This window comes from Trachemys scripta, chromosome 21 (assembly GCF_013100865.1).
Source record: "Trachemys scripta elegans isolate TJP31775 chromosome 21, CAS_Tse_1.0, whole genome shotgun sequence".
In the NCBI taxonomy this organism is placed as follows: Eukaryota; Metazoa; Chordata; order Testudines; family Emydidae; genus Trachemys; species Trachemys scripta.
The window spans coordinates 13565964-13587245 of NC_048318.1; the positions used below are offsets into that span (position 1 = coordinate 13565964).

A 21282-nucleotide genomic window follows, 5' to 3' on the forward strand; every position below is an offset into this window, starting at 1 on the left:
TCTTCCTTTCCCCTTATTAACGGTTAAGCCTCAATGTTATACCCACTGCCTGCTGTTCATGAATCCATGGGACATTCTAACGATCAGCCCCAAAAGAGTGGGCGCCTCTCAAAATGCAAATGCACGGCAATGCTGCCGTGATGCAGGACAGCCACCATCCCATTCTGAAAGCCTATGAGATGAGAAAGTGGCAACTAAAATGGACAAGGTCAAGAAATCTGCTTCTCCAAACCAGCACCCACTACAGCATAGAAGCTTCTCAAGTGAGAGGCAGCCACAGAAGCCCTGGATGTTAAGAGACAGTTACTGTCTGGAGCGATGCTGTCTCACAGGCCGCCAGAGCTATAAAACTTATTTCAAACAAACAAGAGCTTGAATTCACACTTTGTCCACCCGGGACACCTGCTGTAAAGTTGATCTACCTGCTAGTTACATACATCTTCAGTCTCTAAAGTTTCCCAGTGTCAATTTGTTTTTCCTACAGTTTAGCTTTAAGAATAGAACACAAAAACATTTGTTCAGTAAACAGTTCAACCCCTCCTACTGGTTGTTGCAAGCTTCGAAGGATGCAAAGTGACAGAAATTCCAGTCTGACTGTCATTCGTTTGTACTCCTAATTCAAGATGCTTAAAATCCTGAACAGTGGGGAATGCCAGTTCCTCTCTGCACGTTTGCCACCTTCTTGGTATGATTAGCGCAATCAGTCAGTAAATGACACGCGGGGGCTTTAATCAATGCACTGTTGTGACATGTGTCACATGCCGTGGCAATTTCCTGCAATCAGAGCCACTTAAAAAGGGTCTGTGTTGAAATTAATCAGACAACTGAAAAGCAGCAAGGAAAACCTGACACCTCTGCAGCTTGTACAACTAAATACGATTAGAAACTGAACTCAATGTCAGAAACAAGGAGCAGGAGTTACCAAGGTAAAGCCCAAGCAACTCACTTTATTTGGGAATCCTACATCCATTAGCATGGCAGCACTGGAAGCAAAATGAAATTAATGTTCTGTAGTGCTGTTGTTTTTTAAATGGGAAAGGTTATCAGAAATTCACCTTCAGTCCTCACCCACCCACATCATCACCTTCAAAGTCTCAGGTGAGTATAATTCTCAGCCTGCTGCCAAAATCCAAACATGGGACACAGAATGTGACCAAGACTCAAAAGGATGAACACACAATAATTATCCATGCAGCAAGTTTGCAATGGCTATGGGATTTCTTCCTCCAGTGTAAATAACCCTTTCCATGACCTCTGTTTTATGATTCTTTATTTCTGATGTCTATAATTTTGACTAACCAAAGTGAAAGGGAAACCAAATGTGTGCAGAATGGAGATAACTTTGAGACTAAAATGAGTGGCTCCCCCTTGGAAATCAGGGGCATTTGAGAGGTATGTACGTAAGAGAAAAGCCTATAGCATGGAGGGGAATTAAATTTGAACAATATTCTTTGTATTACTGTAGCTCCTAGGAGCCCTAGTCATAAGACCAGGATCTCATTATGCTAGGAGCTGTACAGACACAGAACAAAAAGACAATCCCTGCCCCAAAGAGCTTCCAATCTCAGTACAAGAACGCAACTTAAGCTGTGTTGCTTATGTCCTACTGCTCTAAACTGTGGTTATAGCTGAAGCATGTTAGTTAACATTTAGGTTACACATTGCAATGTGCCTCAGTTCCTCCAGAGGTAAAATGGGGATAACAACTTACTTTCTTTGTAAAGCACTTTGCGATCTACTGATGAAAAGAGATATATAGGAGCTAGGTATTAATTAACTGAAATGATTACACCTTGTGAGAGGGAATCTTAAAAGGAAACTCTCAGATTTCAGGGGGAAATTTAGAAAACGTGGGAAGAAAAAATATTCAGCATACTCAGAGTGGTGAATGGACTCCCTGTGGGAGAACTCTGTATGTAAACAAGGGTTCGGTTTCTTCCCAGCCCGTCGGCTACTGGACTCTGTACTGCAGTAGAATGCTGATGTGGAAGGAGTTGTGACATACCAAACACAGGGCTGCTACTTCAGCATTGGATGGAGCCCCAGGGGCATGGGCAAGCAGAGTGGGAGGAAAGCCCCTCTTGTAACACACTTCTTCTCTGCAAGGGGGTTGTGTGCCTCTCCAGTGTCCTAGCATATCATTGGCCAACATTGCAGCAGTCTCCCCTCCTGGGATCTGCTTTAATAACCCTCTTTAGCACACACACTATCTCCAAGGAAACCCAGTCCACCTGTCCATGCCTTCCCCTCTAGCTTAATTTATCCATCTGTACCAGAACCTATGAGCCGTCTTTTAGGTGTTCACAGCCCACCGGCCAGGTCCAGGGCAACGTTAGCCCTCACACTCAGGGTTCACAATTTCTTCCTCTAGGTCACAGGGGTTCAGGCAGTTGTTAGCCTTCCCTGGGCCATTGCCTGAAAAAAACCTAACAGCCACGTGTAGCTATTTCCAATGGAGAGATGCCCTGTTCTATTCAGGTCTCTCCCCGTACCTGGGGAGGACAGGACCTGCCTATTACATCCTGTTTTTCCCTTCCCACGAGGCCTTGCTTTAGCCTACAGTCACAGGATCTGGGGGGAACCCAGGGTCAGATGAGAGCTGGGCCTAGACTCCTCTTAGAAAGGCACGGCCACCTCATGACAGACTCCAATGACAACGCAGAAGACAAATGGCCTGGAGCAGTGCTTTGATGCAGAAGCCCTTTCCCTAAGTTTGCTGCAGCGTGACTGAACTGCCTCTTAAGGACTAAGAGCTAGAGCCTTTTCTCCTTGTCCAAGGGCACATTTACTGCTGTGGCTCAGAAAAAAAAGCCAAATCAGGCAGGAATAATGCGTCACACGGGCTAGTTAAGTGACCCGCTGACGCAAGATTTTATGTAGAAAATACAAGCTTGAGGCATGGTGGCTGTGTTGACTCACGCGTTCAGAAACATTCAGACTCTCTGCCTCCCAGTGCAAAATGCCTTTATTTTTGTCATTCACAAAGGCACAAGGTGACTTGAGACACGACAGCAATGAAAAGAACACCACACACAAGGAGAAATCCTGCCTCTGACTTGCATCTGAAGAAGTGAGGTTCTTACCCACGAAAGCTTATGCTCCCAGTACTTCTGTTAGTCTCAAAGGTGCCACAGGACCCTCTGTTGCTTTTTACAGATTCAGACTAACACGGCTACCCCTCTGATACCTGCCTCTGTTGGTGTTCTTCGGGGATGGGGGAAACTATCCTTCCACAGAACCGCAGGAATAAGCTTCCCCAGTGTGACATTCGTAAGACAAAGGACTGGAAGGGATCTCCCAAGTCATTCAAGCAGAAACAGAAGAATAAACCATGCAAATCACATGGACTCATTGTGCCACGTCCAGTTTCAGGGGTGGATTAAGAGAGAAAAGCGACTGCAAGAGGTGGAAAGAGAACAGTGCAGTATTTACAGTAGGGCCCACTGATGTAGCAGGCTGCATATAAGGAAAACCCACAAGAGCGATTACTAAGCATCCCAGAGCCAGAAAATATTCAGCCTTGTGTTCTACTTCAGGGGCCATTACAACCTTTAAACTCAACGAGCCAGACAAAATAGGTGGTTCTTATTAATTTGTACTCCAGTAGCACCGAGGAATCCTAGCCAAGGACCACGATCCCATTGTGCTAGGTGCTGTACAAACAGATACAACTCTAGCGAATTCCCCAAATGCTTCCAAAGTGTAACCGCCTTACAAGTCACAACCAACGCTCCTCACATAAATGGGACGGGCGCAGCAGACGAATCCACAGGGCCAGGGTCACGAAGGAATAACTCTCATTGTCCTCGTTATTGCTCAGCTAATAGGGCTAATGATTTTCTCCAACTGCTCATCTTTTTAGAGCCTCGAGAATACGGATCAGTGATATCTGCATATGAGCCACTGTCCCCACGGACATAGGAATCTGATAACGGACAGTGGAATATTCACTACAGTGAGTGCCTACATCGGGGGGAAAATAATATCTAGAAAAAGGAAAGAAAATGCTCTTCTTGCCTGCAGGATCCCAGCTTGTAAGCAAGAAAGATATACCACCATGTCCAGATACCACGTTTATGGATGTGGCATAAGAATCCAAGCAGAACAGGAGTCAGGTTAAAGGGAAGAGAATGGTGATACCACTGTCATCTGTCCCCACCCAGAGGGTAACAGCCTCTCCCTCAGGTACTATGTACTAAAGGGGTGTAGCCTATGATCACACAATCTGGGAAGAAACCAGAGTCTGAGGAAACTGAACCTAGACCCCTCATAGGGTATGTCTACACTGCAATTAAACACCCGTGGCTGGCCCGTGTCAGCTGACTCAGGTCATGGGGCATACAACTGCAGCAGAGACACTAAGCTCAGGCTAGAGGCCAAGCTCTGGGACCCCTCCAGCCCAAGCCCAAACATCTACACTGTAAATTTACAGCCCAAGCCCTGTGAGCCCGAGTCAGTGGATACAGGCCAGCCATGGGTGTTTAACTGAAGTGTAGACATGCCTTTAAAGGCCCAGCCACCTCATGAGAGACTCCAATGATATCTGCAAAGGGAATCCAGGGGATGATAGGCCAGGAACAGTACTTTAGTCCTGGCACTAAAGATGGTGCAACCTGGTGCTTCATCAGCTCCCAGTAGATTTTTATCCCGTTCCCATGAAAGCTGGGACAGCGTTCCAAAGCCGACAGAACTTGCCTGGCCTTTTCATCTCCCTGCGTGGCGTGACTTTTCCTTACAAATAAACATTATAAAGCTTTCTAAACATATAGCATTATGGCATACAGCCTCCTGGCCACACAGCATTAAGCAGACATTTCACTGAGGCTCTTTTATTCATATGAAGATGTTATACGAGTGTCACTGTGCACAAATACTTTAGAATGGATTGGTTCCCAGAGGACACCAGAAATAGCTCACACATCAGCACAGAAAGGTCGAGGATGAGCCCGGCCAAACCAAACCCCATCAGCAAAAGTGTCTGAAGTTTCCATTACATAGGAGTCACGGCAATACATTTCAGATCGTTCTTGCAGAGACCAAGGTCCCTGGCAATACTTGCCCTGTTGTACCTCAAGAAACCAATCACCGTGCCAGAAATGCCCTTCTGAGTGATACTCCTGGACCTGTCAGAAGTTGCCAGAGGCAAAGATGGCATTAGAAACTATTCACTGCCGCAGTCTGGCCCGAGCAATATCAGATGTGCAGTGGGATCTGTATGACAAGGGCAACAAGGAGATCTCGCTGCTTCCTCAGACACCCCACAGTCTCCTCTAGTCAGGCTATTTAACTTCAGCCCTGTAAGCAGTCTCTTTAATGATCCCTCATTTGAACTGATCTTAACTCCCTCACAAAAAACTCTCCCTTCATTTCTAATAGCACCAGGTCAGCTGGGAGCCAGGAGCCCCCCTCCTGAGGAACCTAGGAACTGCCAGACTGGATCAAATCCCACATTCATCTAGCCCAGTATCCTGTCTCTGACAGTGGTTAGCACCAGATGCTTCAGAGGAATGTGTATGAATCCCTTGGTAGGCAAGTGTGGGGTAATCTGCCCCAAACCCCAGTTAGGTCTCAAATAGAGATCGGCCTAAAACCTGATGCAGAAAGTTTTAGTACCCTTCCAAATTTTTTGTTATCTTTAATTATGACAACTCGGGATGTTCTTGATGTCCAATCCCTTTTTCAATTGTGCTAAGCTATTAGGCCTCAGGAACCTCCTGGGTCATTCAGTTCCACAGACTAATTGCATCTGGTGTGAAAAAATGTGCTTCGATCCGTTTTGAATTTTTATCACCTGAACGAAATCCTAATCCTGTCTCTGCCATTGACTTCCTTTGCGATCTTGGGCAAATCACTTTCCCTATTCTGTGTCTCAGCTTTCTGATCTGGATTCTTACAGTACCAACCTCAAAGGAAATAGGTGGGGAAAGGTGTTATAAGCTCCGTGAAGAGCTCTAAAGATAAAAAGAGCTATATTGGGATAAACATTATTATTGCTCCCCTTCCAGAGTCAATGTCTGCCACTTGTCAGGAGCAATTTTTCACCCCAATTCATATATGTCTGAGAGAAACGAACAGAGATCAAGAGTAACTCATACAAAGCCAAAGCCCATCCTAACTCCAGCAAGACTGTCATAACGAACAGCAACATGCAGAATTAATTAACCTTTGTCTTTCTCCAGATTCCTGCAAATGCCCTTCTGGTAACCTCTCTTCTGCTGCATGCCAGCAAAGCTCAGACCATGCATTGTCACAGAAGCAAGGAGATCCCCAAGATACAGAGTCTGTGAAGAACTGATGAGAAGTGAAAGGGCTCAGGGGCTGTGCTCTCAGTTACATGCCAGATGGAATCCGCACCCTGTCTGGATGAGACCGGAACAGCCACAAACAGGATTAAAGCTGACAAACAGACTCACACAGCACTTTCTTGCTTTGGTTTAAGAGTGTAACCAACATTACTCAGACAGATAATGAGTCACACAGCTCTTTGGTACAAACAACCACTTTGAATAACGCTCATAAAACATGTGGAGGAAAACATAACTGTACCTTGGGGAGAATCTGAAATTTACAAAATTGGGCACAAATGAAATACGATGTAGTCACATTGGATCTCAAACAGGTTTGCTGTTAAGAGTTCTCTGCTGTGAAGCGTAGGCTGCTGAGACATCCCGTGATGTCTTTGTGGTGCACCAGAACTTCAAAGCTAGAAACTCATCCAAAGCAACTTAGCTTAGAATTCAACAAAACAAACAGGAAATATAACAATGCGGGTGGTATTCCTGACTCAAGAGAGACATCCAGTGGCAATAGACAGGAACTGCCTCACTGGTGAGCTTGCTTAACTGCATCAAATGAGCTCTCACAGCACACCCCGATATTTTGTTATAACGCACTCACCGTAAAGATCGGGTCCGTGAGGTGTGAAGACATTGTATAAAACAATGTTGAGAGGAGTGATTACCAGCTTCCCATAGTAATAGCTGTCAACAATCACCAGGGGAACCTGGAAGAAAGCATTTAAAATTCATGTAGCACTGGCAGCTTTGGTCAGAAATTCCAAATCAATGAGGGGTTGCCCAGTGTAGTGTCACTGCCAAATTTCCATATTTGTGCCAAGGAAAAAACAGCCTCCCCGCCCCCATGCTGCACAAATGATAGGTATACGATGCCTGGCTCTAACTGACAGGGCCCCTGCAACACAGGCACAACTATTCGATGCTGCAGCTTCTTCCAGGAGTATAAAAGGTTTAGAGTCCACACCATATTTCATTCACCTTGCAGCAATGAACTGGAGATGCTGAGTGCAAAAGGGGAGTTTGGTTCCTATGCACCTGCTAGTCCCTTGCCCCTCTGAGACCGGACAGTGAATGGCAAAGGCTTTGAGCAGCATCTCATTAACCAAATCAGCCTTTAGGGCAGAGCATGCAGCAGCAGCCGCCAGCATTGGCATGTGCTGCTTTGGGCAGCGGGATACGTGTTTTGTCCACCCCTCTGCGAATCAGGTAACAAGTACCATACCTGGCAGGATGCCCCTGCTCTGCACCCGCCGTACAGGTACTAGAGACTGACTTTCAAGTTCTGATTAAGACGGATTCAGCTAGAGACTGGAGGAACAACAGGCAGAGAGTAAAAGCCCTCTTGGAGCAGCAAAGGGAGGTCAGTCCTCTGCAGGAGAGGCAGGGTAAGGGGATCATTGCATGGAAGCTACACAACTTCTCGGCCTTTGAAATCACCTGTAAGAACGAGGGGAGTGAGCCAGGAACAGAGATGTTCTTAGGAGCAGAGGGTGAGGATATTGAGCTCAGGGAGATTCTTGTTAATAAGAACCTCAGCAGACACTGGGCAAGTCTTCTGAAAGGGCTCTCCCTGCAAATGAGCCCTGGCTCTGTTACAACCCCAGCCCAGCTCCTCCATTGGGCTTTATTACAGGAACTTACCAAAAACAGGATCAGGGCCACCAGACACCAGTTCAGGAAGCTCTTCCACCTCCGCTTTATTATCAGCAAGTCAACGGCAATAGGTAGCCTGGAAAAGACAACATCTGCATCAGGGACCCTTTTCAATCCAATAATCACCCACCTGCCTCACCTTGAGAATCCTTACCCCCTCCTCCCCCCAGGCCCAGGAAGACAGTTAATGGGGGAGAGGGAGGGAACGACGGACTCTCTCCCATTAGTCTCAAGCCAGGAACTGACTTCCCTGCCAGGCCATCAAACTGTTCCTTTTTCCAAGGGGAATATTTCAGCAAATCTAACAAGACACCTCTGAATGGATTGTCAGCAGCAGGGATCAAACCTGAGACCTCTGGATATTAAAGCACAATCCTTGATTCCTAAGCTAAAAACCCCAGCTGTGTTAGCCCAGTCCATAGCAAGCACATTAAACTTCTGTATGTGCCCCAGATATCACCCCAGCACTATTCTGAGAGCATGTGGGTTATACAAACACCACCTAGACTCTGGGTAACATGTACCACATGGAGGCAGGGTTTTCCTAATGGTGCCATAGCCTCCCAGACAGACAACTGAGCACTCAGCTTTGAAAAGCACAGAACCTCTGTTGGGCCTCTGAGCTTTTCTCTCCTTACCCAAGAGCTGCACTGAAAGGCCAACCCACGATGGCTCCAGCTGCCACGCCCAGCACGGCTATAGAGGTCTTATCCATATACCAGCCTGTCATGGCAACCACTGTGGTGTACATACAGAAACTGCTGGGGAGGAAGGCTACAAAGCAAAGAAAGGAAGAGGTCAGCTAAACTTTCACGTAGGTAAAAAACTGCATACGGTCAACTTAAGGCTCTGTAACAGGCAGAGTACAGTCTGCTATAAACACTGGGAATGAAATCCTGGCCTCACTGAAGCCAATGGCAAAATTCCCACTGATTTCAACGGAGCCAAGATTTCACACCGGAAGCCCTCCAGTTAAGCGCCTTCTCACTCTATTCTGCCAAGATTAAGACGAGAAATATTTCCTCCAAGTACTAAGGTCCCTTTGCTCATAACCTTCCACATTCCACAGTGGCAGCCCAGCCAGACCGCCAGCATTTGCAGATATATGATTACCCATAACCCTTGCTCTATTATCTGTGTCCTTTCTTAATCAGAAGGACAATATGAACTTGCTCACAGGGCAAATGGAGATTGGGATAGACTGGGCACGGGCCTCGAGAAACCAAGTCGGAATATGGGGAAATGGACAGGGAATGAATGAGAACTACACGAATAGTGCTGGAAAGGGCCTTCTAGCCGTCATCGTAAACAGAGGCAGTGCAGAATAGATCTCAGACATCATTTGGCTGTGACGCCTCCCCTCCTGAGGCCACGTCAGCACCAAGTGCAAGAAGCGGTTGCTCGAAATGACTTCCAATTGCCACCTTCGCACAAAATGTCCCTTCACATGCACACAATACCCACCCCAGGTGTTTTACAAACCTGGGTTGCAATAGCTGGCTTGGCAGAGACCATTTAAATGGTGGGGGTACATTAAGGCACATTATAATGCCAGCCTACTGCAAGATAATACCTTTTCTCCCCCTGGTTAAAACTGGGCCACAGGCCCATGTGGAAATTTCAAAAACATTTAAGGAAAATAGTCCCAGAATGACCAAGACCCAGTTTGAGAGCATACAGGTTTGAAAGGCATGGCTCACTGAGACCGGGGACTGCCGCAGAAACAAATACAGCCAGGGAGGAGGAAGATAAAGGAAAGAAGTGAGTGGTACACATCTGGGACAACAGCCCGCTCTCTGGCCAGATTTTCCATTAGAAATGTCTGAAGCAGGAGAGCAATGGATTATCCATGTCAAGCACTGGGCATTGAGTTATGGGAACATTTTAAGGTAATGCTTTCAAAAAAGAACTGCAGTTGAGCTTTTCCCCTCCGGACCCACCAAGGCATTCCTGAGAGTGGGTCACTCCTGCACCTGCGGCTGAGCAAGCCTACCTGCAGCTGAGCAAAACATCCCAGTGCTGAGAACTAAGAAGGCCAACATCAGCCGGCTCACATGCAGCCCAAATTTCTTACACACGGCCCTAGGGAAACAGAGAGAATATCAGACATAGCGCCATGGAAACATCTTCTGTGCACAAAAGAAAAAAAACACTCTGCACAAATCAATAGCTACTGCATGCAAGGCTGAAAGCAGCTCTCGTGGCTCTTGGGAACCCCGAGCTGGAGGGCTCTCACTCCTCAGCCCCTGAAGACAAATGGACGGAGGAAGAATGGATACTCTGAACCCATCTACACTTGGATTTCAGCCCCCTGCATAGCTACGCCAGTGCAAACCACTACTGTAGAGACGGTATGCACCAGGGTAAGTTGCACTTGTGGGAATCATAGGAAGATAGGAATTGCCAGACTTGGTCAGACCTGTGGCCCCATTGAGTTCAGTATTCTGTCGCCACGTGGGCTTCACCAGTGTACCTAGTGTCTGCACTAAGGGTTTGCATTGGAGCAGCTACGCCAGTAATTGCTATTCCAGAGTACACCAGGCCTCTGTTTTACCAGTCACAGTAGCTGGCCACCAGTAGCACCACACCAAACGCTGCAGTTTGCTTCCCAGAATCAGGATCGATGCCATCTCATGGCTGCCGCCAATGGAGATGCAAAGTGGGACAACAATGGCTCGAAAAGAAGTGGCAGGCTAAGACTTCCCACTTGGACCATCTAATTGCATGATCAGGCAACTGCTTTATGGAGCTGCAAACTCCACTGGAGTTACCCCTCAGCTGGGATCAACAGAGCTAGGAGACAGAGAACTTGGGGGTGATACTGAATTTTGAAGCTTTCCAGTGCATCTCAGCTGAAATCACCTACATAAAATGAAGTCTGCTGTTTCCCCTCTTCGACACACCCAGAACAGTACAACTCAGTTCTGACAATTCTGATGTCAGTGGGAACACTGTGCACAGAACCTGAGCCAAATGCCGGAGTTAAGACTTACTCAGTGGACCTCAGAGCAGAATTTGGCCACAGTGGAAGGATTCTAACCAATGTTTCCCTATGAATCTTTGCTGGATACGTATTTTGACAGATTTCAATGTGAAGCACTATAATCCACGTGAGACGTTTTTATATGGGTTTGTGGGTATATTTTCAGCCCTCATTGTCAGTGGCAATAACCATCCTTGTTGTTCACACTGAGCTATTCACTGAGCAAATAGCTTCATCTACTCACTTATAAAAGTAAAGCTCACAAATGCAACTCAAGAAGGCCAAGAGACATCGCAGGAAATAAAAGACGAGAACCTAGAAGAAACATTCAGAGTCAGAAACGGAATTTATAAATGGAACTGAAGTGCCTGCTGGTAAACCGTGGAGCAAAAATGTGAAAGGCTAATACAAAGTGGAATAACTACTGCCATGGTGAGAACCCCACAAGATCTACTTGTTAAATGATGGAGCCAAAGTCCACTCAATGTGGTGCCTGATCCCACACCCACTGATATCAATGGCAAAGTTCCCACTGATTTGAAAGACACAGGATCTGGCCCTTTGACACTAAGTCCTTTATGGCAAAACGGTGAAAAAGAAATGACTCCATGGAACGGGACCCTGGGCTAGCCTGCCCTTTCCTCTATCAAGTCTTGAAAACCGAAGCCTTAACTGCAACATTACAAAGGGAAATTATCCCAAATATCCACCTGCTCTATCTTATCCAGCGATCACGCACGCACACAAGAACATCTCGGTACTAAGGGGTGGCGCTATACATAGTCTGGCAGATAAGTACCCAAGGAACATGTTTTTTTTAAATGCTTCTTTTTCAGTTTCTCATATCTACATGTTATAATGTGTTATGCGAGAAGTGCAGCATACTGACATTTATATTTTGATTTTAAAAATGAAACCATTAAAAAAAACATTGCAAAAGCACTACTGGATGAAATTTCCAGAGCATACAAGTGAAATCAGCTACATATCTTCCAGGAAGCTTAACAGCAGGTTTGAGACTATGGTTCTCTTAGACCAGTGGTTCTCAAACTTTGTACTGGTGACCCCTTTCACATAGCAAGCCTCCGAGTGTGACCCCCCCCCCCTTCAATATATAAAAAAGCGTTTTTAATGTATAACACTATTATAAATGCTAGAGGCAAAGCGGGGTTTGGGGGTGAGGCTGACAACTCACGACTCCCCATGTAATAATCTCACAACCGCTTCAGGGGTCTCAACCCCTAGTTTGAGAACCCTTGCCTTAGACTGCTTTGAAAAACACAGTCTTTATGTCAAAGTCTGTGTCCTAGCCTGAATACATGGCTACTTTCAAGAGGCACCTTTCAAACAGTTTCTAGCCTGCCTTTGGTTCATGAACCCTACTAACCATATTCCTTCTGCACCCACTTAGACACAAGCACAAGCACGCTAATTAAGAATTCCAATGCCCTTTGTCAAACAGTTGCTTTCTTTGATACAGACGAAAGGCCAGATGATTTCTCACAAGCAAAGCTTCGACACAAATGATTTACCTTATTTGTCCGTAGAACTCGAGCATGGAATAAGGCTGGCAAGGCATGAAGCCACAGATAAGCATAGGAGCGAATGGCATAGACTGGAGAGTATTCCCATGTCTGGAACCCTTTCCCATAGACGAGGTAGTGCATCTACAAATCCCATTTAAAAAAAATACAGGTTAAAAAGAGGACACATTTTTGCTTTATCCATTAGCAAACAATAGCATAAAAAGATTGATATGTTGAGGGCACAGATCAGCATAAGGCAGTTCTAGGCAAATCCATATCAAGAATCTGAGCAGACCAATTACAAAGCCTCAAATTCCTCTACTAAGAAGCCACTCACCGGTTCCCAGTAGTTAAACGTCTCATCACAGTCGGAGATGTTACTCAAGAGGGCAGCGCAGAACCGAGCTGAGATTAGACACTTGAAAGCTGTGGATCCTTCGGGTGCCCAGACCTGACCCGCCTTGTTCCCGGATGGCCTAATCAAGAGCAAAGAACTAGTGTCACAAGGACTTATTGGAGTGGATGATATAAGGTAACAGGATAAAGAGCAGCAAGATGACACAGGGCAAAGAACCCAAGAGACTGGGAAATCCAGACAGAGAGAGTTAAGACACTCTGGGAAGCAATTAATATGTCTGTACTCCCTCTTCAGTATCCTTAAAACACACACTGAGTGAATCTAAGTCTACAGCTCTTTGCATCCTCCTTTCAGATCCTTCTGCTCAGGGCATGATAGGCATCCTGTTCATTACATTTAAATTCAAGCTGGTTTATCCATTTACACATCTAATTAATGTCACTTAGACATTTACTTGGTTTAACTGACCCTCACCCAACCAGTAACCTTTTAAAGACATTTTCCTCAGTCTATTTTATGTACTTACGTGGCCCCACCACTGTTGTATCTGAACAACTCACAATCTTTAATACATTTATCCTCACAACAAACAGGAGAGTGTTCTTACCACCATTTTACAGATGTGGAGGTGAGGCACAGAGGAACTAAGCGACTTGCCCAAGGAAGTCTATGGCAGAGCAGGGACTTGCACCCAGGTCTCCAGAGTCCCTGGCTAGTGCCCTAATCACTGGACCGTCCTTCCACCCCTTGAATCCCCATCCCAGCGCTTATCAGACCCAGCCCTACTAGGCTGTGAGGTTGGATGGCACCCTGGCACCAAGTGATACAGCTACATTTCTAACTATACTGAGGAAATGTACATGGCCAAAGGCTCTGTTGGTTTTTTTTTAAATTTTTTGTTACTGCTGTTATACTTACTACAGATCAAACCTAGTTTTGATGTCAGTGAATCCATTCTATTGGGGTCCTTGTACCGCACCCACCATTGTGGCATCTCAGCACCTTTATGTCAAGGATAGTCCAAACAAATGCACGCCAGATCAACTTCTACCCATTGGATCCCTCTGGTATAAGAGGAGGCTAGCGCTAGACTCTGGTGAAACCATCCTGCCATGTTCAACACGTCTAGCTAGATGCCAGGCTCGGCTTGCAGAAACTGAGCCCTGGTGCGTTCACCGAGCAAAGCCCTTGCTAATGCCCCAGTCCCAGGCTCCCCAGGGCCACCCCACAAGGCTTTGGAGACGGTCAGGTCCGTTCAGAGGGAGACAAGGTGGGTGTGGTAATATTTGGGTCCCACAGAAGGTATTAACTCACCCACCCTGTCTCTCTCATATCCTGGGACCAGCACGGCTACACCACCATTGCATGGGTCCCTTCATTTCTTTATCGGGCAGCCCTAAGGCTACTGTGTGCCGCCTATATGCGGCCCACTCGCCAGGTGGTAGGGTGTCCGCTCTGCCCCGGCCCATGCCGGCCCCAGGGGGCCGGGCTCCCCTGCACAAGGAGGGGGCTGGGTTCCCGTGCCCGGGGGGGCGGCTGGGCTCCCGGCCCGGTGCCTGCCCCTTGCACCCCGCGGGGACAACCCCCCCAGCCGCCCGTGGGCAGCCAGCCGGGCCCTCAGCCGCGCCGCCCGCGTGGCACCTACTCCGCCTTGGCCTCCTCCGGGGCCGGGGCCGGGGCCAGCCCCTCCTCTCGCGGCCGGCCCGGGTCCCCGCCGCCTCCCCGCGGCCGCTGCCGGGTCCCTTTGGCCGCCATGCCTAGCTCGGGCACAGCGCGCCGGGCTCCCCCTGCTGCTCGCGGGAGGCGCACGGGCTGAGGCCGGCCGCCGCCATACTTAGTGCGGGCAGCCCCGGGCGCAGGCTGCAGCCGCCGCTCCCAGCCGGCCCCGGGGGGCTCTGTGCTCCCCTCGTCCGGGCTGCGCTCCGCTCCCTGCAACGGGCACCGGAAAGCAGGGGAGAGCGCCCCGCTGTGCATTGAGCGTGCAATTCTCACCGTGCAAGCGGGGGGTGCATAGGAGAGCGCCCCCCCGGGCAGCGAGTATGCAATTCTCATTGTGCAAGCGGGAGTGCGCGGGAGAAGGCGCAGCTGTGTGCAATGTGCGCCATTCGCTCCGTGCAAGGAAGTGCGCGCAGCTGTGTGCAATGTGCGCCATTCGCTCCGTGCAGGGAGGTGTATAGGAGAGCGCCCCGCTGTGCATGGAGCATGCACTTCTTATGCTCCAAGGAGGTACATAGGAGAGCGCCCTGTTGTGCAATTCTCTCCATGCAACGGGGGAGGAGGGTTGCATAGGAGAGAAACCGCGCTGTGCAATTCTCATCATGCAAGGGGGTATAAAAGATGCCCCGCTGTGCAGAGTGTGTGCAAGTGTAACCCTGCAAGGGGGTGTAAAGAGCACCCCTCTGAGCAATAAGTCTAACCCTACAAAGGAGTGCACAACACTCTGTGCCAAGGGAGAGGTGCAAAGAGCACCCCCAGAAGCATGGAACTGAGTCTCCCTAGGCCAGGGGTGTAGGTAGAATGCCTCTTAAGTAGACTACCACCCTCATGAACTTGAGAAATCCTGGGAAGATTCAAAGCAAATTAAGGTTTAGTGAGAACCTTATCTTTTACTATGATTATGTTATGCACCATAGTATGATGCTACCAGTGCTAGAAATCAAGTGATTTCTTCCTAAAGCTGCTGCTCCCAAGGTTTGTTGTTCATGTGTCATTCTCCTCAGTACTCCCGGTCTTGCACCTGTTATCAATTCCTAAACTGTGAACAAACCTGTCAAGAACTAGAATCACATAGGGTGTCATGTTTCCAGCTCCTCCCTGCAGGGGCTGCACCTCTTAAAGACTCAAAAGATCCAACTTCAAAACCCTTAATGTACCGACCCCTACCTTAGCTGATGTAGTTTCTGCTCTATCCCTTCTATAGAAAGGGATGCCACAGATCTGAGGCACTCTTTGGTTCAGATGTGTGTTGATTTCCTGTAGTGAGACCACTTGAGCCTCCATGGTCAGACATTTTAAAAAGTAAGAAGCAATCATTGAAGTTTTCCTGATAAGAGTGGCTAATATAATCAAGCAACATTTGGCAGACTTGTCCCAAAAGTTAATGTAAACCCACCTTTAGCACAAATAAGCAGAATCACTTCCAACTCCACCTTTTTATGGGAACCTAGTAAAAGAAGACACCAACTGTGACCTGGCATTTCAACAATCACATACAGTCAGACAAGGGGAAAGCAGCTGGACTTTATTTTTTTAGAGCAGAATTAAAGGCACAGGTATAACATTTTAAATTAATCTGCACAGCCTTTATAAGAGGCAGAATTTGGCTAGACATAATAGTAACACACAGTGTTTAGACCACACAATATGAAGTCCAGGCTTCCCCCAGCAAAGTGAATTAAGGGTGCTGTTGGTGAAGGTCTGAAAATAGCATACAATGATCTACCTAAGAGTTATGTGCAAATATTGCTGTATCTCCTTTCTAAACTGCATCTGCATCTCTGCCACCTGCTGGCAAGTAAGAGCCTTGTCACAGGACTGGAAGGTTAGTCTGTAGCAGAGGCTGGTTTGTCCAGTTTGTGGATGCTGAAAGCTGTCAAGGAGCTGGATGGACACGACAGTTTCCTGTGACACACACCTGGCAATGGTGTGAAATGCAACTTCGTCAAACTGTTCCCTCTCAGAAACCCAGAAGCTGACGTCATGCACATAGGAAGGTGGATGGAGGGAAAAGCTCTTGAAAGGTCCTAACACTCCTCCAATAAACTGATTCAGGAAACGCTCATCTAAGGTCCACAGCATTCGCCAGTCAGAAATTCCACAGATTTGCATGGTTAGCAGGTCAAGATTCAGTGATGCAGACACAATGCCTAGTTCACTGTTTATTAGCCCGCAGGGAGATGCTGATATGGCTCCTACACAAGAGCCATTGGCTTTGGAGTCTGAAGTGTCCGTTTTCACACAGATGAAATATTGAGTTTTATCAAGCTGAAGGTCAGGTATGACTGAATCATTTAGCTCAATGGTTTCAGAGCTTTTTGCTTCCTCGACTGTGGAGTTCAATGTAAAACACAAAAGAGAGGGGAGCAGAGAACTTATAGTATTTTTAATATTATCCATAAGCATCTGGATACAGCTGCCCTCTGTACCCTTATCAACTGCACACACAAAAAGAGTCTCATGAAAAACAGGCAGAGTGTGAGGAGAGATCCGACACTTCCTAAAGACAGGCCCACTGAGAACATGCAGAGTCCCAGGGAGAAAGCTCAGCCTTTGTATCACATCCTGAACATAAACCAGAAGGGAAGATCGAAGATGATAATGTTCTGAGAGCTGGTCTCCTTCCTGAGCCTTCATTCTGTCATCTTGGTCTATGTCCCTGCAGAAATGAAGGCCAGGAAATAAGACCCCTCTTGCTGTTCCCTTACCTCTAGGTTCAGACCTTGGATTTTGCTCTGTGTTGGGAATGATCCAAAAGGCATTTGACTGAGAAACAGCGCTTAGGTGGCCATGGTGCAGGAGAGAAAGGGAGCGGTCAACCCTTTGTAATGGGAAGGTTTGGCTGAGTTGAGTGATGAGCTTTTCATTTATAGTTCTTACCGGATGATCTGAATTGGTATCTAGGAAACCCCTATTAAAAACAAAACAGCAGATTACAAGTCTAAGTACAGTGATTTTTATAAAAACATTTTCCTTTGTTTATAATTAAAGACTTTGCCAAAGTGATCTTAATGTTAAGTTTGCTTTCAATAGCCACTTGGACAGGGAAAATCTTTAGTCATGGTGGCATAGTTATTACCAAGACATCTGCAGGACATAAGGGTGTGGGTTAAGAGTTGCAATTGAGGATTAGTTGCACTTCAGCTGGTGGAAGGGGGAGGACTTTCCTAGCAAGTATCAGCTGACTTCCACTATTAGAATTACAAGCTTATTTAAAGGACGCCAATCAAAAGCATGTTAGCTCTGGATATTTTCCAGAATATGAACCAGTTTTGAGAGATTAAAAATTTGGTTATAGTTTTTAATCCTAAGTAGCCTTACTAATATTAGCACAGACTAAACCACTACAGGACTGCTCCCAAATCACTGCACAATGTGTAATTAAAACTTCACTCTTCTACTCCTGTAGATAGGAACAGTAACATCCTCTCTCTTCTGAAGCCTTACGCCAAGTGGACCATAAATATGAAACCAACATGTAAAAAAGAAAAATGACCAAATTTGCTCTTTCCCTCTAAGAGGAAATGGAATTTGGAACATTTAATGATTACCTGTCTCAGAGATGCATGAATGATTAGTTTGCAAGACTGTGGATTAAATTAGCAGTGGACTCAACCATTGTCTGGTTTTGTTCAGCATGGCCCAAATGCAGCCTGGTGAATAAATCACAATCAAACCAGATATTGGACTTGAACACTTACCTGTTAATTTTATCCACAAGTATTTCTGGAACCTGGAAGGAAACCCTCTTGCCCTCCAGTTCAGTTTGGCACATCACAGGCCTGGGATGTGGAAATGGCAAGCCCCGAGTGAAGATGTGCTTTAATGCACCTTCTACAGAGAAGGATTTATCCTGACTCCTGGCAACACACACACACAAAAGCACCATCTGGTAAAGTAACTGATACTTGACCAATATTAAACACACAAAAGCAAGAGACATTGAATGACTAGTAAACTGATAAGATTGAGTCAGCATAATGTTGTCTACATTGCAGAAGTTCTAGTGTGCAATCTTTATTGAAGCAAATAGACCAATCATAGGATGTGGACTCTCCCCATCCCCTTAATATTACTGGTTCCATTTGGAAACAGAAATGCTAATCCTGAGATTTAAGATACCATTTTTTCTGGCAGATACTCTCTCAAAAAGCAAGAATTTCACTGTTTCTTAACTATCCTACTAAGAGATTGAAGAGAAGTATATTGTATTTTTATAGAATAAAAATATTAGAGGGGGTTTCCTCCACAAGACAATGCTGTGGACTATGGTGTTGGGCACTATGGAAATACCCAAGGAGCAGCATGAATATCAATGACTTTTTGCAGTATCTAGAAGTTACCTGTAGCCAGTGCACTTATATCCATGAACATGTTCTAAATTGAAGGGATGAACATCACTCAAGATAAATCCTGCTCCCGCTGCCATAGCCACGACTTGCCAGCTGTTGTGCCACTCTCTCATTGGCTGGTCAGCAGGCGTCCCTCCCTGCCCTTTGCAAAGAGCCACATGGACCTCTCCCTTCTCTGCGAGCACATCTGTGCAGCTAGAACAAGAACCAGCTGGTCATACTCTTGCAGGACACTTAGAAACAGAACAGTGACAGTAGAGTACATGGGGGAAATGGGCCCCTTCTAAACAATGGTTTTTAAACAGTCCCAGAAAATTGCTTTGAATTTAAGGCACTAGTTTCAGGAACCAGCACACAGCTTCTAGAAAGTGGCTCAGCAGACCACCTGGTAAGAGATAGGTCTATGCTACTTAATTTCACTTTACTCACCTACAGAAAAATTTTGTAAGAAGCTCTCTATTCTTTGTCACCCCAGCTTTCCTCCCACAGTGAGGGAAATTGAAATAAATGCAATCAAAATTTCTCTTTGCTGGCAAAAAATAGTCCTTCAGTTTGGTACAGTCCACACAAAAACAAACTTCAACCCCTGCAAAAGTAAAGAAAAGCACGAGAGCAGAATCTTCATTGAAAAGCCCAGAATATATACATAAGTAACCAGGTAGAAAGGGAGAGAGTAGGGTTGGGTTATTTTAATGGAACTTTCAATCTGTCAAACAGCTTCTACTGTTGGTCATAAAGGTGACAAGTGAAAAGGAAAAGCAAAATCATAGACATTAAGAAAAGTTCTATGTAGTCCCATCTAGTTCATTCCATAGGGGCCAATGCAGGATTGTTCCCCCATCGTATTTTCTAGTACTTTGCACAATCCAGTTTTAAATATCACGTGGCATTTCCTTTCTTCTTTCCTTACCCGCACTGGAGGTGATGTTAGGAAGTTAAGCCCCCTTTTACTTCTGCTGCTGGTGGTTTTTGTTGTTTTCTTTAGTGTGATTCTGATTAGATTTGAAGGTATGAGTATTTGGAGGGTTCTTCACTCCTCTGAGGGAATTTCTCTAGAATCCCCCTCATTTCTTCTGGGGAAATGTTCTCTGGTCTGAAATTGATATTTGAAGTGCCTTAATTGCGCCTACAAAACCATCTCCTGTTTTAGTAACTTTGTTCTTTCCCCAGAGGCCCTTTATCATCGTTATGACCAATAATGTTGTTCAATACAGGGATCTTGTTTCAATAGCTGTTAAAATGCATTTCCTGTGGAACAATGCCACAGCCTGATAAATCTCACTGTCTGGAAGAATTTCACTGTATTTTTTCCTTTTCATAATTTTATCCACTCCCTCAGTTACTCACCCAGACAGCTGTGGGGGGATACTCAGCATTCAGCACAATATGGCAAAGTGATTTCCTTTGGGCATTTCTTTACCTTTTGCTCTCAGATGTTGTATGTTAGTTTTAGCAAGTGCCTGTCTGGAAACTCTCTCTTCGCTCTCATAGCAAGTGGCAGTGATATGAGTCTCACGATCGCTGGCATTGCACAAGGAGGCAGAGAAGGAGAAGTTTCCTTCCCCAACTAGAAGGAGTCGGCGGGTGGGTCTCATGGTATCAAAAGCCTAAGAAGTAGGAAGATGGGTCAGGGCCCCCTTGTGCTGTCACAGTTTCAGCCTTTAACAAGAGGCCTGGTAGCCTCATGCATTACAAGGGGCTGCCAAAGTGTGGGGGGGGGGGGTGTTGAGGCCAATCTATGGGACCCACCTGAATGGTTCACTTGCCTCCCCCTTTGGGGAAAAAGGGCCTCACCATTTCATCCCCACCCTCCCCCGTAGAAAACAGACCTTAGACCTCTCCCCATCAAAAAAGGCCCCATCTGCACCATTGCCCACCCCACCGTAGCACTGGGACGGGAGACGCCCCCTTGGCCCACCCCACCGCAGTACCCGCCCCACGCTGGGAGGGGAGACGCCCCCCCCCCCCGCCCCCCCCCCCCCCGGGGGCGGGGGCGCGCCCCCCCGGCCCACCCCACTGCGGCGCCCGCCCCCCACTGGGAGGGGAGACACCCCCCCCGCTCCACGCTGGGAAGGGAGACGCCCCCTTCGGCCTGCCCAGGGAGGGGAGACATCCCCCCCGGCCTACCAGAGCCCTGGGCTCCCAGGGAGGGGGTGGGGCGGGCACCCTAAATTGAGGACTCCCAAGGAGCCCGAACCTCTCCCCGGGACCCGTCCCGGGGCCTCTCAAGGGTCCCTCATCCTACTGCCCCCGCCCCACTCACAGTGCCCAGGCCGTCGCTCCCCTGGCCGGACAGTTTCTTCGCGGTGTGATTTGCCTCACTTCCGGCGCGCGGCTAGTGACGTCAGACGCGTTTCCCGGCTTCCATGGGAACAGGCTCGGCTCCGCCTCGCCAAGC

General features: G+C 47.1%; 1 protein-coding gene across 11 annotated transcripts in view; it reads right to left on the bottom strand.

Moving 5' to 3' along the window:
• The window catches only part of LOC117868612 (alpha-1,2-mannosyltransferase ALG9-like), a 133240-nt gene extending 111973 nt beyond the window's left edge, over positions 1-21267 (bottom strand). For 3 of the 11 annotated variants that reach the window (XR_004643666.1, XR_004643665.1, XM_034754725.1), the window contains exons 1-11: positions 21148-21265; positions 20305-20491; positions 19314-19470; positions 18876-19079; positions 12796-12934; positions 12465-12599; positions 11177-11247; positions 9943-10031; positions 8588-8723; positions 7938-8025; positions 6898-7003 (exon numbers count right to left, since the gene is read on the bottom strand). Coding sequence is in view for 3 of the 11 variants with exons in the window: in XM_034754725.1 (XP_034610616.1) it covers positions 6898-7003; positions 7938-8025; positions 8588-8723; positions 9943-10031; positions 11177-11247; positions 12465-12599; positions 12796-12934; positions 18876-19079; positions 19314-19470; positions 20305-20479 (1300 nt within the window). In the remaining 8 variants the exon portion in view is untranslated. Of the gene's footprint in view, positions 1-6897; positions 7004-7937; positions 8026-8587; positions 8724-9942; positions 10032-11176; positions 11248-12464; positions 12600-12795; positions 12935-14461; positions 14702-14808; positions 14844-15522; positions 17444-18233; positions 18393-18875; positions 19080-19313; positions 19471-19794; positions 20492-21147 lie in introns of those variants that run through there. The other 8 variants (XR_004643668.1, XR_004643667.1, XM_034754727.1 and 5 more) reach the window with 8 other exon arrangements.
• Between the last annotated feature and the right edge of the window lie 15 nt (positions 21268-21282).